Source organism: Hyalella azteca, unplaced genomic scaffold, assembly GCF_000764305.2.
Source record: "Hyalella azteca isolate HAZT.00-mixed unplaced genomic scaffold, Hazt_2.0.2 contig442, whole genome shotgun sequence".
Taxonomy (NCBI): Eukaryota; Metazoa; Arthropoda; class Malacostraca; order Amphipoda; family Hyalellidae; genus Hyalella; species Hyalella azteca.
Window position 1 is genome coordinate 109,098 of NW_025930793.1, and position 17,407 is coordinate 126,504.

General features: G+C 38.3%; 1 protein-coding gene across 1 annotated transcript; it reads left to right on the forward strand.

Annotated features, from left to right (window-relative positions):
* Positions 1 to 1,622: 1,622 nt before the first annotated feature.
* On the forward strand, positions 1,623 to 11,018 carry LOC108679299 (sarcoplasmic calcium-binding protein). Its single transcript, XM_018167898.2, has 6 exons — positions 1,623 to 1,871; positions 5,538 to 5,651; positions 5,908 to 6,075; positions 8,015 to 8,158; positions 9,609 to 9,689; positions 10,003 to 11,018. Exons 1-6 carry the CDS (start codon positions 1,740 to 1,742, stop codon positions 10,144 to 10,146), a joined length of 783 nt encoding a protein of 260 aa, XP_018023387.1. The 5' UTR covers positions 1,623 to 1,739; the 3' UTR covers positions 10,147 to 11,018.
* Positions 11,019 to 17,407: the final 6,389 nt, after the last annotated feature.

Here is a 17,407-nt window from a genome sequence, read left to right on the forward strand (position 1 = left end):
TTCAATATACAATACGGTAAAAAAATTAAATGTGGTAAACGGTAAATGTGAAAATATGAGTTATGGTTGTTCAATATTTATCATTTACTCATAACATCGATGAACCACTACTGTATAGTTAAGTAGTTAGGTTAATAAATATTTGAAAATTAAGTTCATTAATTTTCAACGACTGTGATGATCAGACCGAACTGTAACAACACTGAACTGTTTGTGGGAAGTTTGAGCGCGAGATTAAAATTATCTCTAATCTGAAATTGTATTTAATTCCTAGAAGTCTTAATGCGTTATGTTTGTTTCCGCTCCTTTATTGTACAGCGACCGGTGTTCAGTATCATACATATGGAGGTCGTGTTGGCAATGTGCAGCTAACACTCGTCGCGTGACACTGAGCATGAAGTATAAAATTGCTAACGCAAGTTATATCAGTGTTGAAACTCAAGCTACATATAAGGTTGTGACACTCTACCAGTCGGGGTTAAAGTCTTGCTGTATGTTGTTTTCTAACCGCGAGTCAGAAGGCTTCCCTTATCACAAAGTATGGACTGAGTTGCGCGTAAGATGCGGCCATCAGCACCAAGCTTTTCCTCTGAGCATATATATAGAAACCGTAGTTGCAGCAGATGGATGTCACATTCAATATATAATCACTTAATGTATAAATAATATCATATATTAAAAAAGTTACAAATAACTTTTCTGAATATAATACTATGTAAGATTTTCTAAGTGCACTACAGACTTCCACGCATATTGCAAATAAAAATGTGTCCGTAAATATGCGGTTTCGAATGTTGCTCGATGCGTGTCTTGTATTAGAGCATTTTTTTTGTGTCTCAATTATAAGCTTCATCTGTGGTTTACTTTATGCTGCACCTGCTCGATCATTATGTACTTCGCATGGACCTCTTACTACTCAACTAAAAATAATGTCGACTCGTACAAATCATAGAATATTCTGTATTCATTTGTAACCCTAAACATTGACTGTGCAAACTGTTTTACTTTTATTCAAAGTGCGCCACTTTCAGAGTCATATTATATGTACATCAAAGGATTAAACTATTCATACTGTAACTCAGCAGCACGGCAGAAACTTCCGTAGCGAGGATCAGGCAACGTAAAAAAGTGTCACATTCGTAAACACTAAGCCGTCAAGCAGGTTGGATTAACACAACCTAAACTTTAAATGATAGCGGACATTAAATAGACTTCAGCGAGTCTAAATTAATGCTATGTAAAGACCATCTTACTGGAAGATAGCGCGGGCTTCAGGCTTGTCGTTACGATATCGGGGGATTAGAATTTTCTTCAAAAAAATTCGCTGTGTTTGCTCATTTGTAACCTTTGACGACAAGGTTTGATAATTTAAATCTGTCCGTATGATTTTTTGGGAGGTGGGAAGTTTCCATGTATATTTATAAGACATCGCTGTAGTTGTCATTTGACATTAGTTGAAATGATATTTGATTCACAATATACCAAATTAATTTGTTCTAAAAAAATTACTCTTAGAACCTAAATTCAAACATTCAATAGTGTAGTCGTCTGGTCTTATCGTAGTGTCCGTGCATTTTGAAAAATTGTTGGTAATTTGTTTAACTTTTAAATTTCTCTTTCCAGTTTTAACTCAAATAGGTTCGGGTTCTGTCGTCAACCTTCCAGCTGCTGAATTTATTTGTTACCGTGTGTAATTATTCCGGATAATTTACAACATATTTTACGCATTTTCCTACGCGATGTCGATAGGAGCACGCGCGTGTACAGCGCTGCTGGTGCGCAGTGCACTTCACGCACACCGCCTCAGCCTGTGCAGTACAGCGCTGCCAGTGAGCTGTGCTCTGCCAGTGAACGCCTCCACAGCTGCGCTGGTGAGTCCTATGTTCGCTTGAAGGTATAGAATAGAATAGAAGTGTCGGCGTTGAAGAAATAGGCCCATGGCCTGTTGCCGATTCTTGAACTTTTCGTGACTTGATTCACAAGGGATCCGGCCTTTGGAACCCGATCTTTCCATAACTGACGATTGATTGAGATAGCTGCTGGACTTATTGCGGGCCGTAATTTGCTAGGCATTTTAAGACTGAACATGTGCTCCTGCATTGCTTCGTCTAGTCTGTTCTTGAAGATGTTCATACTCGGAGCTTCAACGATACTATTGACGAACAGTTTGAACATTTGCTTGAGGTTATGTATTTACCACACGAGCTCCAAGCTTGGTGAATGGTAATCGTGCAGTCGTTTGACTCAATGACTGCCTTCACTGCTCCGCCGCAACTCATGCGACCCTGGCTTTGCTTGTGCACTTGAGCTCAACTGTCGCCCTGTCGGACTTATTTATTTTTATGACAGATCCTGTGCAAGCATTAAATTCATAGAAACTCAAGTGCAAGCACGTTGAAAATAATTTCATACATAATGCGGTAGTTTTCATATGTTGATCGCATTTACCAAGTAAAAAAGATTTCGTTATTTAATTGTAGTTCGATCGTTTAGTATTGATTAACATGTTCTCTTTCATGGCAAAATATATTCAAATATTTTATAATACGAACTACAGTAAAATTATTTATTTACTGGCTCACATCTTCATCTCGTTTTCCCCAAACATACAAACCCGATTGCAGTCTGGCCATCCATTCGAACGGTACGTACGCGTATACTTAAGTGAAAATAATCTTGGTTAAGAAGTTATCCTGTCTTTACAGACCAAAAAGTCTGCCACCCGTAGCTTGTCTTTCAAGTTAAAAAACTGAGTAACTCAGTTCGACCTTGTCCATACTTCCCGACCTTGTTAGCTTTCTACCATTATTATCACTACCATTCTACCATTATCATCACCCTTGACATTTCATACTTCCCGAACATGTTAAACCTTGTCCATACTTCACGTTAACAAAGTAAGTAACTCTGTGAGAGAAATGCAGCCAGTCGAGTTCAAGCCCCTATACAAAGCTTCTGTTATTGTGAGAGGAGGACTTGTACAGTTTAGGGTTGATAACTTGCATCATTGGCTGCACCTTAATTCCAATCATGAATGAACAGAGAGAAATTTTCGACATCAAGCAAGTATGATTGTTTCCATAGTAAAATTTGCAAGGCATCATGTAAATTTGCTCATTTTTCGGATCAAACGTGACTTTCAAAATATAAATGAATTTGTAGGAGTTTATTTACTGCTCTCACACTAGGAACGAAGATCTCGCTATGTATAAATATTTTTTTCTCATGTCTGCCAGTCATTCGCAGAGCAAGCATGATTGCATTTTCTAAGTCACTCTACATTTATAATTACCGTTGAAATTACTCTTTAATATATTTTATTTTAACAATAAATTTTCACCTTGAAGTCGCAATTGGTTGATATAGTTTTTTATCTATTCAATAATGCAAACAAGGCATAGTACGTGATTGTTATTCAATTTAAGTTTAATTTTCATGCTTACTGAATGAACACGGGACAATTTTTTTCATTCTGATGACGAAATAATCAACCAGATAATATCATTGATCGGTCTATTTTATTACTTAAATTCATTATTGTCCTCTCAATGTTTTCTTTACTCGTTATTATTTTTTTATATATTAACTACTTACAAAACTGTCGATAGTAAATAATCGACAGTAAATAATGTCTGGTTGCAAAAAAATAAAAGTGAACAATCAAGTATCTCAGTATTCTACCTACTCATTGCATGCAATATCGATTTGTGTGCAATTTCTAACATACCATCGTTCCTATTTCAAATAAAAGTCCTAATACATAAAGAAAACGCTCATCCATTATCATGAAACTTTAGAACGCCTCTGAAGCAGAATGACATGGAGAACGGAATGATTGCATGACATTCAAATTCTTTATTTGCTCGGTAGCGGGATGTGTTAACGGTCCTATATAGCGAACTGAGTATAAAATACAGTAACGCGACATCTGTGGTCACTGCAGGTGTACTTGCAGCTGCCCTGGAACACGACTATACGTTAGCGTGTACGAATAATACTGCATTGTACGCTAGCTTGTCCGATTTGTACTATTAGGCTCACTTTAGTTTCCGATTAATGCTGTATTATAATATATCTAGCGTATACGATTACAGCTTTATCGTACGCTATCATGTCCGATATATGCTGTATCGTGCGCCAGCATTTCTGAGTAATACTGTATTGTACTCTAGCGTGTGCGATTAAAACTGTACTGTACGCTAACGTGTACGAGTAACACTGTATAGCACGCTTGCGTTTAAGATTAACAATGTATTGTACCCTAGCGTATGGAGAAGGCAACATGAACCTTGATACCAAGAACCTACAATTAACAGTTCGTTTATTCAACGCCTATCTAATTTAGAAATATGCCATTTAAGATTCCATAAACGTTCGTAAACTATAATTTTCCTCTAGAATGAATGTACTAATATTTACTGTGCAAATAGTCAGCACCAAATGATACGTGTGAATGACATTAAGAAGTCTCGCGATGTCAAAACCTGAGACTGAGACTGCAAACGCCCATGACTTGCAGCTCGGTCGTTCTTACGTTTAATAATAGAGTAGAAGTTTCGGCACTGAAATAGGCCCATGAAAGAAATAAAAATGATAGGCTCAATAAAGAAATAGGCCCATGGCCTGTTGATTCACAAGGGATCCGGCCTTCTGAACGCGATCTTTCCTTAGCTGACGATTGATTGAGATAGCTGCTGGGCTTATTGCCTGGTCCGTAATTTGCTAGGCATTTTAAGACTGAACATATGCTCCTGCATAGCTTCGTTTAGTCTGTTCTTGAAGGCATTCATACTCGGAGCGTCAACGATGCTATCAGGGAGGCTGTTCCACATGTCGGTGACTCGAAGCGAGAAGAAATGTTGTCGCATGGATGTGTTACAACGCAGTTTTTTTAATAATCATTGCTACTCCTGTGATGTATTCCGTTAAATGCGCCGAGTAAAACAGAATAATGAGAATTAGCAGTTAAACTCATATAAAAATCATCTAAAAAAAAGTCAGGCTTGCGTTCCCATATTCATACGCTGTGCGTTGTACTCCAGGCCCGGAATCGGTTTGACCTTGGTATGCTGGTTTGGTGTACAGAACCTAGCCGGGCCAAGAGGTGCGGTCGGTTAGCTAGATATACGAGCCTCACATCGAAAGCATGGAACGCTCATCGTAGCGTGGGACGATGAAGAAATACATTTCTTTTCGTGATATTTGTCAGTTTCAAATTGCGAGTTTTGATTCTGCAATTTCAGATCACTGTAGAAATGAACGGAGTCTATAAATACGTGCATGATCTAAGTCTAAGCTCTTAGATAAGAATTGTTGTAAGATGAATGCTAGAACCATGGCCGCACCTTTTGCTGCCGCCATAAAATCTCGAGATTTTATTTTTTACGCCGCTTACCATACAGAGTCACGAGCATTCTTTATCTTCACCATTATATATTATATATTTAGTATAATATATAATATCAGATCAATATTTTCACCACAACTTTATGTAAGTACTTTTGATTGCAATGATACATTGTTTTAATGTTTGGCAGATAAAGCGCTATTATGGAAGCAAGAAAGGCGGAAAGAGGTATGACAGCGGCAGCTCCTCAGACTCTGATTCCGATTCAGAAAAGAAGAAGAAAAAGCCCAAGAAAGGGCGAAGGGTGAGTATAATATAATGAATAATATAATATAGACATATAGTTTATAATATAATAGTATATTATAATATAGTTATAAAATAGGTGGGAGTTTATAACCTTCTATTACATACTGTAAGTGATTGATCTAATACATATTTTTCGGACATCGTTTATAAATGTAAAATACAATTTTATTAATGTACGACAATTCAGATGTAACTTTAGTGTAGTATTAAGGTCTGAATAATAAAATGGTAATTTGAAGCTTGTGACTTAGGGCCAGTCGGAGTTCTGGCTGCGCAAGATGCGTACTCACCACGTCGCCATGGACGTGAACAAAGACGGCGTCGTCAGCTGGGACGACTTCGAGCAAATGATCAAACGCTTCAACGAGACGGGGCTCCTCAAGGACGAGCAGAAACAGAGCTTTGAGGAGGCTGTCAAGGTGATAAGTCTCCGCGCCGTACGGGTTTGGGCGCCGTTAGTATTGCTTCGCGTGCCGCATGACTGGCATCCAGTGCAAAAGCCTTTGATATATGACGAGTTTCAGTGGATAATCTAGTCACATCAGAACAGAGAGAAATGTAACTTCAACAAGTCAACAACATTTTACTGGGCAGGGTGGCCCAGTGGTTAAAGTTCAGAGTACCAAGATTGACGCAGAGAGGCGCGGGTTCGATCCCAGCTCTGTGCGCCAGTTTCTGGTCAGAGTCGGGAAGGAGGCCGGGCGGTTAAAAAAAAGCAGAATTGTAGCAGTGAGTTGCGAGTTCGATACCGCAAAATGCTGTGAATGTTCTGCGATGTTAAGAATCGGCGACAGGCCTACGGCCTTATTATTATTATTATTATTGAGGTGATGAGTGTCTGCGCCTTACGGGTTTGGGCGTCGTTAGTATTGCTTCGCGTGCCGCATGACTGGCATCCAGTGCAAAAGCCTTTGATATATGACGAGTTTCAGTGCATAATCTAGTCACATCAAAACAGGGAGAATAGTACCAAAATATGATTTCAACAAGTCTTTAATGAGAAGAAAGCGCCTGGTATTCGATGGCCAAGTTAGCAGTATCCACGCGCGCAAAAATTGGAATGCAAGCACCGCAGCAAATGACTGTTCGTGTCTGTGAACGTCTTGCGGAGACTCTTTCTTACTTTGAAATTTCGCATTTATAAAATTAAGGCATACAAGGAAATTGTCACATTTGGCTTAGTTCTTAATTCTGATATGTTAATAATTTCTTACTATATTGAAAAGAATCACTTAATGATTAATGAATATTTATAAAAATTAATTCTGAATATCGCTCAGTCTCTATAATCGAAAAAGCCTCAATCAATAGAAAAAGAAGAGGGCGTATCGCCAAATGATGAAACTACAACATTTGACTTCAAATGTGCTGAAACAATTTGAAATTGTAGCACTCCGTACCACGTCGCCGAGTTATAGTGGTCTGTGACAATAAAAAAGTTCCTTCCCAAATCAGATCCTATTTACCGATGGTCGAGTGCTTGCCTCTCACGTACGGCATTCATTACGTTATTTGAACACAACACAACTGAAAAAATGATAAACACGAAGCAAGCAAAGATAAAAAGCTTAGGCAATTTAATTTATAATCACGTAAAAAATTTCCTTATAGTAATGCAAAGGACTGAACTTACATGTTATTTTTATTCTTTTTTTGTTCATTTGTTTCTAATACACTAGCAATCTCCACTTCAAATAACTTTGGCCCAATGCTGACACGAACCTGCAGTCGCATGAACGACATCAGGTTCACCTCTTCCTCCTCTCTTCAACAATACTAACAATAATAAAGCGCATCAACTTAACAATAATAAAACCCATCAACTTAACAATAATAAAACCCATCAACTTAACAATATTAAAACCCATCAACTTTAAAATAATAAACCCATCAACTAACGTCATAGATAAGGAGCACAAATCCTAATCCTGGCCAATTAAGTACACTCGAAAAGCTCCGCAATACAGCCATGCAAGGCCCATGGAAGCCAGATAATTGCACTGTGGTGCTAATGCCAGATCACTCACTTAGAATTCTTGAAGAAATTTATCGCAGCACAAAAGCAAGTGAGACGCGAGTACTTCCATTGTTTCTCCAGTGTATTGTATCGCCAGGGTATCATGCTTCTTGCATGAAAGTTTTCATAATAAAAAGAGTTTTATGACAGTGGTTTTGTATCTTAAAATTTACAAATTCTCCTGACCGGTAACGCAGACATGACATGTCTACGTGTTTTTAAATAAATACTTTTACATGATAATTTTGAAAAGCACACATTGATAATTTTTAAAAGTGCACATTAATGACTATTAAAGTATATAAATTGAAATTGTTGACTAACTTGACGTTTTACCTCAGCATGTTTGGGAGGAGGAGTGGGGCGCGTCTGGCGACCCGTACGCCTTCATCGGTCAGGAGCAGTTCATCGCGAACATGGAGCGCGCTGTCAACTCCGATGAACTCAGGAAGAAGATCGCCAGGCCCTTGCCATACTTTTTCCAGGTGCAGTAAACCTTCAATAATTAACACAGCACGTAATTCACAATTTATTGTGTATGCTCATATTGATAACGAGGCTATTATGTTGCAGCTCAACTCAATATCGAAGCTATGATATTGCAGCTCGAGCCACTATCGCGAACGATGAGATGCCGAACGATCGGTAGATAAGATAACCGTGTAATGAGATGTTAACGATGTCCGTTCATGGTACTAAATCCTTTCAACAACGCCAGCCTCCCAGATCAAACAGATCAAACGCCTTTAACTGATCTGACTTGCGCCAGATCATAAGATTTATGTTTTATTGCTCATAAGTCAGGTTTGTGTGGAGCTGTCGTCGCATCTCAGGACCAAGATGACAGTTCACAGATGCAGTGCACTGCCATGTCGGCATGCTGCTCAATAACACACTGTTAGAAAAAAACGGTAAAAAAACGGTCCCACCGGCATCCTAGTGGCCGGTCGCCCCGTGAAAATAAACTGTTTCGACGCTTTTATCAGATGTTTTACGGATTTCTGGTGTTAAATTGGAATAAAAACGGTGAAACGGTGTTTCTTTTCACGTGCCGACCGGCCACTGAAATGCCGGTAATACCGTTAACGGTCATTTTTCTAACAGTGCATATAGAGCTGTCTTGCATATAGAAGCCTCAATAGCTTAGTTAGTAGCTTCCTTAATTTGTGAATTATTACTCAATTATTATATCATATGCGAACGAATCTGTTCTCTTAAAAGAATGTGGATCAATCAATGTCATCATTAATACAATTCCTAATACAACTGGTGATGAATGTCGTAATGTTCTTGCGCATCGAAGCGCAAGATATCCGTTCACAAAAAATACCATTTAATTATTGGTGAAATAATGGGAAAATTATAAAAAATATTATCGTGAGTTGTTTCCACTTCGTATCTCACCAGACCCGATAAGAGTTAAGATGGAAAAGATATACCTACCGTATGACAGTTAACTGCACTGGCTAGCATGTCTTCAATTTGGCAATGTAGAAAGCCCGTGCATTAGCTTGAGGCCTAGATTTCGAATAAAGAAAGATTCATAGATAAAGTCATTTTGGACTCATTTGAATTTCAAGGAGCAGCAATGATTTTTTTCTGATATTTATTAGGTATGAACTTGTCCAGCTTTCTACTGGCTTGCAATATATCGCTTATTCGTCCAGTGATGCCATCTGTAGCTGGACATAAACCGAAGTCTTCCTATAAAAACAACATCCGAAGTCTACCTAAAGTTTTCGTAAATCATAAAACACCAATTCAACATTTAACGAGTTGGGTCTGAAATTAATTTCGTGTTTCGAAATCTTCTATAAAATCACGGTAATGACATTCTTTCCGATGAAGTGTGATGTACCTCTCTGTACCTCTCTAGTCATTGAACTATCATAGAACTGCACCTTTCTAGTCATTGAAGATCTTCTTGTCTTGCAGGCGGTGGACCACGATGGTAGTGGGGAAATTTCTATCGACGAGTTCAAGCTTTACTTCAAGTGCCTCGGCCTCACCGAGGAGGTGAGGTTGACTAAAAACTCGATATTTTAATGATGTCTGAATCTGAAGTCATTAATCTTGTCGTTTGGGACGCAAAAACCATCGCAATTATCAAAAATGTTGAATTATTTGTTATCATGTTATGTTACATGATATCTTGTCTATAACTGTTAAACCTTATTAACAAAAAACTTTCACTAGTGTCGACCATCCATCATCAATCGTTCATTTTTGATAATTTTGTGCACAATCACAAAAAAGACGAAGCATGTCGAAGATTTTGCTTCAACTGTTACCCTGTGTTATTGTAAACCGACCGTAAACTGTCGTGCAGGCCGCGGCCGCCGCCTTCCAGGCCATCGACATCAACAGCGACGGCAAGCTCAGTCTTCAGGAGTTCGTCAAACTCGGCCGAGATTTCTTCCTGAGCGAAGACGAGACGAGGCCAAGCAAACTTTTCTGGGGCCCTCTCGTGTGATGTGCAGCTGACTCTTCAGGGGCCCTCTAGTGTGATGAGCAGCTGACTCTTCAGGGGCCTTCTCGTGTGATGTGGAGCTGAATCTTCAGAGGCCCTCTCGTGTGATGTGCAGCTGACTCCTCTTGGGCCCTCTCGTGTGATGCGCAGCTGACTCTTCTGGGGCCCTCTCGTGTGATGTGCAGCTGACTCCTCTTGGGCTCTCTCGTGTGATGTGCAGCTGACTCCTCTTGGGCCCTCTCGTGTGATGTGCAGCTGACTCTTCTGGAGCATCCTATGTGATAAAACTTTTCTCGGCTCTTCGTATCACGCTCTTTCTGAGTTCTTCTAGAACAATGTTTTCCAACTTTCGATCCGCGAAAACCTTCCAGGTGCTATGCGAACACTTTGGGGGACTTAGGCAATATTAGGGGCAATAGATGTTCTACTCCACTTACCTACTCCCAGCGCCGCACCGTGAAATTCAAATGGTAGGCTATTTTTCTCACATATTTTTCTTCTTCATTTACAAATCAGACTATTCGAACATCCCCCACGCGGTTACTGAGGAACTCGGAATGGGTAGCCATTGTGTATGAAGGTGAAATGTCCAGTAAATTCAATAAGGATTCATGTGATGCTATATAAATTATAGGACGTATTCCTGCTCTGGCACAATATGCTGCATCCTCGTGACTGTTCTTCCCGAGGCTGTCAAAATATCCTCCTGATGATCTTATGTGGGAAACAGACACCTTGCGACTGCACATTACTTTAGATATTCCAATCAGAGGGTCCTTACATGTTTCAGAATCTTTGAGGTCACGTGTTTCCTAAATCAGTGGTTTTTTAGCGCATTTTCTCATTTATGGAAAAAATGCACTATTGTGCTCGCCATGTCCGTCTGTCTGTCTGTCCGTCCGTCCGTGACCTCAAGTTTTCGTCGACGAGAAAATGCGCTCTCTGTCACTCACTGCAGTGAGTACTGAGTTATATTTTTTGACAATTCCAAGTGGTGACGTGGCAATTGTTTTTTTTTAAGGCTGTATGTGGCAGTAGAATTTTTATGTATGAATGTTTTTACGGAAATAATCCGAAAGTTTCTCAAATGGTTTGGGGTTTAAATTTTTTCATTCAATTTTATAATGACTTTCGTAACTTTCGGCAAGTACGTTATCCTAAAGCCAATCTTGATGACATGCCTCATCATCTCGTGCTTGAGTGTATGCCTTTGTATTCTGAAAGCCTCGTATATCGTGTCTAGATATTATACTAAATCTTATCTGATGAGATTCGTGAAAATTTAATAGCTGTTTTAGTACCATGATTCTCGTATGATTAATTAAAATGATCACACGGATGACCTCATTCGCATGGACACATGAAAGTGAGGTCCAAAATAGAGTATTCAAAAATCAGTAGCTTTATTGTTCTATAGTGATATAATACCATGACAATTCTGGTGCTACGAGATCAGCGACAATCTGAAGTACGTATAAAGTAAGGCTGAAAAATACTTGCCAGTCAGGAACTGGAATTTGATAATGTGTATCTGACCGTGTTGGAATCTTCCTCATTGACGCGTCAAATTCTTTCATGCTAGCATTGCTTTCTTGGTCCCTCGTTTATAAGACAGAACATTAGGGAATTATGGTGCCTCTTCTATAATGGTCGGTGCTACGATGAAGTCTTATTCCATTATTATTAGAGAATTTTTGAGCTATTTCTAGTTTAAATTTACGGATTGGTATTTGTTAACTGGGATTTCGTTCGCAGTTTTAGTCCACGAATATCACAGCTAGCCATAAAAGGTGCTTTTCTCTTGCGGGAAACTGTATCAGATCATGTCGGAACATATTAGCTTCTAGCTTTAACAAATAACCGCCTGCAAAATTATAACGGGTTCAGTTGACTGAGGCTGTATTTAAATAATAATCACAATTCTGTGCTCTACGCTCAGCTCATTTTAATTTTGTCTCCGACTTTTTGATTTACTTGGGGGAAGTTAAGACAAGCAAACCATGAAGTGCAAGAACCTTTACAGGCGGGACATTATTCAACACTCGCTAATTTTCCTTCTAGTTCAAATTCTGCTGAATTTACATCAATGCAAAAGTCTATTCCATACTTTTGACGAGAATTGCAACTAAACTACTTTTACGTATTTCGGAAATTATATAACAGGACCTGGTAAAAGGATATATTTCGTTAACTAGAGTTCTGAATGCGTATCGTAATATTTTTTTTTGTGTTTGCTGTCGTATAAAGAAATTTTACGTCATTAAGTAGTTTTAATAGAAGTTTGCATGTCGTCAAATGTTTTTAATTAAAGTTAACGCTTTTAAAACTTTTATTGCAACCCTTTGTTTCATTACGTGCATAGAACGAATTAGGATTTACCAGGTGCAAGTCAAGTTCTGTCATTGTTGACAAGGCGAATCAGCAAAGGTACTACCGGTATACTGTTGCCGTCGACTTGAAACTCACTATGATTTTATTGTACCGAAAGACCGTTAACAAGAGTATAGCCGACCAAACAGAAGACTAAAAAAATATAACTCAGTACTCACAGTAGTGAGTGACAGAGAGCGCATTTTCTCGTCGACGAAAACTTGAGGTCACGGACAGACGGACAGACTGACAGACAGACGGACATGGCGAGCACAATAGTGCATTTTTTCCATAAATGAGAAAATGCGCTAAAAGATAGAATGTTTTTGTCGGCCAGGGACAGCCTTGGCAAGTGACGAGTTGCCAGTTTACTTGAAACTCACTAGGATTGTATTGTACTGAAAGACCGTTAACAAGAGTATAACCGACCAAACAGAAGACTAAAAAAAAATGAAAAATATAAAACATATACATAGTCCTTAAGCAAATTATTGAAACGATTCATCTGTTAAAGAGAATTTAACGTAATTAAAATGCCGTCAGTCAATCTCTTATAATTAATGACTTTTCATTCATTATTTTTAGATTTACCGCGCATCAACACCAGTTGAGTCCAGTCAATTTATTCAAACGCAAATTATGAGTAAGTACTGAGTAGTAGAATGGCGAGCTAGCGCTTCAGCAATCAAGCTATTTCACACCGGAGGTCAAAATATAACATCGCAAGCAAGGTGGAAGATCTCAATTATTCAGAATCCCAAGTTAATCATCACCCTCATGGGGCGGGAGGTTTCAATTGTACAGCCCATTGATGCTGGCGCGAAAGAAGCAGCGTTAACATCTCAAAGAGACGAAGTGACAAGGAGGGACAGGTGAAAAGCAACAGAAATTAAGACACTTGAACAAGAGGTCGCTTACACGGGACGTCGGCCGCCCGCACGAGATAGACAGAGAAAGAAAATGTAAAGAATCCTATCTACATAATAACTAATAATAAGGAAATGTAAAGAATCCTACCTACTTAATAACTCCACAACTGAGACCTGCAGTCAGACACCGCGCGCTTAGCGGTGGGGCGCTCAGGAACAATCCCCCTATAGGAGCGCGAATTACGAAGTGACAGGTGAAAGGAGGGGACAGAAGTCCTATACGCGTTTCTCCATCAACGTTTTGGTGATCATTAAACTGCCAAAAATTTCAAAAGTTAGGCGCCTTCACCTTGTTTTAAAATGCTATTAATATTTTGGATTCGTGGTTGCAATTATTAGCGCAAAAAGTAGACGGTATGAGTGACTGATTGTAGTGAAGTAATCACAACTGTCAGTTATTTGGTTATTTTATCGGTTGTAATGTAGTAAATTTCACAGCAACGTTTAATGTAATGTTTAAATTTTACAGTGATATTCATATATTATATTATCTCTATTTCGTGACGGTGCTTTCGGTGTTATGACCTAAAATTAGTCGTTTAATATTTTCATTATTTATTGAAGTTTGAAAATTCTGTAAATCCCAAGTTAAGTTGTTTTTGTTATAGATTTTCAGCTTTAGTTGTAGATTTTTGTCACTTTTGTGCTGCTCACTGTTTTTTTACGTTTGCCTACTAATGATACTCAGTCCCGATATATAATTTTAAGCCTCATAATTTTCACCAAATTTTGACATCATTATTTTCGAATACGTTCTGACGGTGTGACTGGGACCACTGAGGGGTTACTTGGGGTGTTTCGACATTTAAGCTTATAACTCGAAAATTTCTTGCTTTAGAAAAATTGTGTTGATGGCTCATGAAGTACCATGACATAACCTACAAATGCAACAAATAGACAGTTTATATAGTCGCTATATGAATATTTGTATCACAAAAATTAAGCGCTGAAAATGGTCCAAGTCAACCCAAATTACCGACGATCTTTGTAATTTGAGCGGATATACCTGTGCCTTGCCCTCCCTCGCATTGTGTACCTCGCAGAGCTGAAAAGATTGTGTTCTGGGAATCGTTATGTACTTTTATTAAATTTTGAAATTTTTTTCAGCTTTTTCTTGTGGTAGAATTGAAAGGAAAGATTTATATTATAGTAACAATCCACAAGGAAAAGTTATTTTGTTTAATGTAGTACACGACTTATCATGATGAGTGTAATTTAGTTTACATGCATGTTATGAAAATGATAACAATCATAAATACGAGCTTATTTGTTGGGATGTAATGATCCTAATATATTCATCAAGATATTAGATCGTAATTCAGAGTCCAGGACTCTGAACTCTAATTGAAATGAGGGACATTTTTGACATTGAAAGTTGCAATAAATCCTCTCATAGAATGTAATATCATAGAATTGGCGACAAGTTTGCTGGTACTAACTTCACTGGCTAAGTTGGATTCGAAGTAGACAACTTCTCATAACTTGACCCGGGCCATACTTTCAAAATTCACTAAGTAAACGTTTGTACTCACGCTCTATTTTCTTGTCTGTGATTGGTGGATTTTGCTTGAAAGGCCGTCAATGATTGGCTGATGAACTTACGATCTCTTAACTGTTTTTAAAAGAGTGGCTTGAAAGGCCGTCAATGATTGGCTGATGAACTTACGATCTCTTAACTTTTTTTGAAAGTATGGGCCCTGGTCTTGTATAGCTGACAGTTGTTTGCCTCCGTATTATTTTACTTAATGTCAAACTCAGAAGAATGATTGTGTCATGTTGTCCTAAAGGTGACATACTTTCTGTACGTAGCTCTCCTACGTCCTTTTGCCTGGTCAAAGTAGATCAGTATAACTCACTGGAGGGCAATAAAAATATGGCTAATTTAATATGGCTATTATTAAATTATATGGCTATTTAATATGGCTATTATTAAAATAGCCATAAAAATATGGCTATTTTAATATGGCTATTATATTAATAATACGGCTATTATTATTAATATGGCTATATTTTTAAAATATGTCTCATTGATTTCTTTGAGAGCAGTATTCATTTCAAGCACACGCTATTAAAGAGTGATTCGCATCATAAAATTTTATTTAACATCAGAATATTGCAAAATTGAACATTATTTCCACCTCTTTTCATTCGTATTGGCCACTGTCATCTCAGACTAAAGAAACATGGGCCATAATTTTCCCATCGCTGCTGCGACCAAGACCATGTTTTCTTCTCATAATATTGCAATTCCATCTATCCTGTTTTCGTTTTTAGTTGCTGTTAACTTATCTCGTTCTTGTCCTCGGTTGCTCTTCACATATTCCGTCTGTTCAGCAATTCCGTCTTCGTCTCTGTTGCTGTTCAGCAATCCCGTCTTCGTCTCTGTTGCTGTTCAATATCTCGTCCTTGTCTTTACGTTATTCAAGACTGTTTTTTTCTCGCCAGGTTTAGCGCAGGTCATTTAGTGCCTCCTCGTCATGAGTGTGATGAACGCGTTGCCCTTGATGAGTCCACAAGGCTTCCTTATGACGTTTGATTTGGATCTCGTATAAACCACTGCACTTCGTTAATTATAATCCTCAAACTTGTTGTTGTTATAAATTTTATATTTAATCATATGATGTATGTAGAACATCTAATAGATCATTGGCCGATTCGCAGGAGGCGATCTCGAAATCGCCGTGTTGATCTGATGAGCCGGGCGGTTCGGTACCCGATATCTTAGTTACCGAACTTATGGTCACCTTAATATTTTTTGAACGTGAACGCTTGGTTTCTCTACCTCAATTTTATGATAATTGTATTAAAAGGAGCCCGAGGCGCAGTGTGGGCGACGAGTCTCGCACCCTTAGGGTGATTTGGGGTGACGAGTGTAAGCTGATGTTGCGGTCAACGAGTTATTTTCGTTTCGCTATTAGGTCCTGCAAAATGGCATTTAGCCTGACGAAAATTAGAAGCTGAAACGCATGTTAGACTAAGGCGAGGTAATTGTATCGATCCTTGGACAAAGGCAGGTATGTAGAGCGGTAGAGGGAGACGTTAGTTATTAGTTATATGGATATATGTTTTAGAGAAAAATAGCAAAGAGAAAACTTGTTAAATATTATCGTGTTCGTCGACTCGGGTAGATTAGTTGACGAGTGATGCACTTAATCAATGAAGTGTACGAGTAAATAATCTCATTATCGAGTATTGGAACGACAATACTGTTGAAGAGACACTTACTGCGATGCATGGAATATGTTCATCTTGTGAGCACAACAATTTGTATTGAAACACTTGCCTTGTATCCCTGTGCAATCGTCGTGCTTAGGCTTATAGGCTACAATTAATAATGAGTACTTTTTGTTTATAGTTTTAATTCGTCCTTCTACCTAATGCAGGGTATGAAATTCTGAAGAATATTCCTCGAGAAATTTGCGCTGCATGTCGCGGATTTCGTACCGAACTTAGAGCACACATAAGTTTGGAAATAAACTTATCATTGCAGAGAAATTTAATATTACTCTCTCATAAAAATCCATCTTGAGAAGAAATACTTTATCAACTATAATGAATTAAATATATGAACCGTCGTTTCATGCAGTCTTAGAATATTTTTCATGTTTGGTGTTTCGCAATTTCTCACAACGAGGACAACTCGCTACACCTGACATATCTACCAAGTGATCGGCAAGAAAATAATTTGTCAATATATAAGAAACCGTGTCTGCATGTTGTAAGAAGAAACCTGCACGTGTCTGCATGTTGTTGTAGAAGAAACCATCAAATTTCAGGACGTATGAGACACAGATGATTGCAGTAACAAACCTTGAAGAGAACCAACAGTTTGTGTAAAAACTTGCACAGGCGAAGAACTTAGTTAATGATTTTTTATTGGTGCTAATCAAAAGTTTTTAGACATCGCCACGACAAGATATGGATTTTTTATGTATTAAATATGAAGTAGAGAAAGGAAATTTCAG

Bases quoted from the DNA above. Each gene is read 5' to 3' on its own strand.
- LOC108679299 (XM_018167898.2), top strand. From the start codon at position 1,740: ATGTCGATAGGAGCACGCGCGTGTACAGCGCTGCTGGTGCGCAGTGCA. The intron at 8,159-9,608 runs GTGCAGTAAACC...CTTGTCTTGCAG, and splicing joins CCTTGCCATACTTTTTCCAG to GCGGTGGACCACGATGGTAG. The intron at 9,690-10,002 runs GTGAGGTTGACT...ACTGTCGTGCAG, and splicing joins GCCTCGGCCTCACCGAGGAG to GCCGCGGCCGCCGCCTTCCA.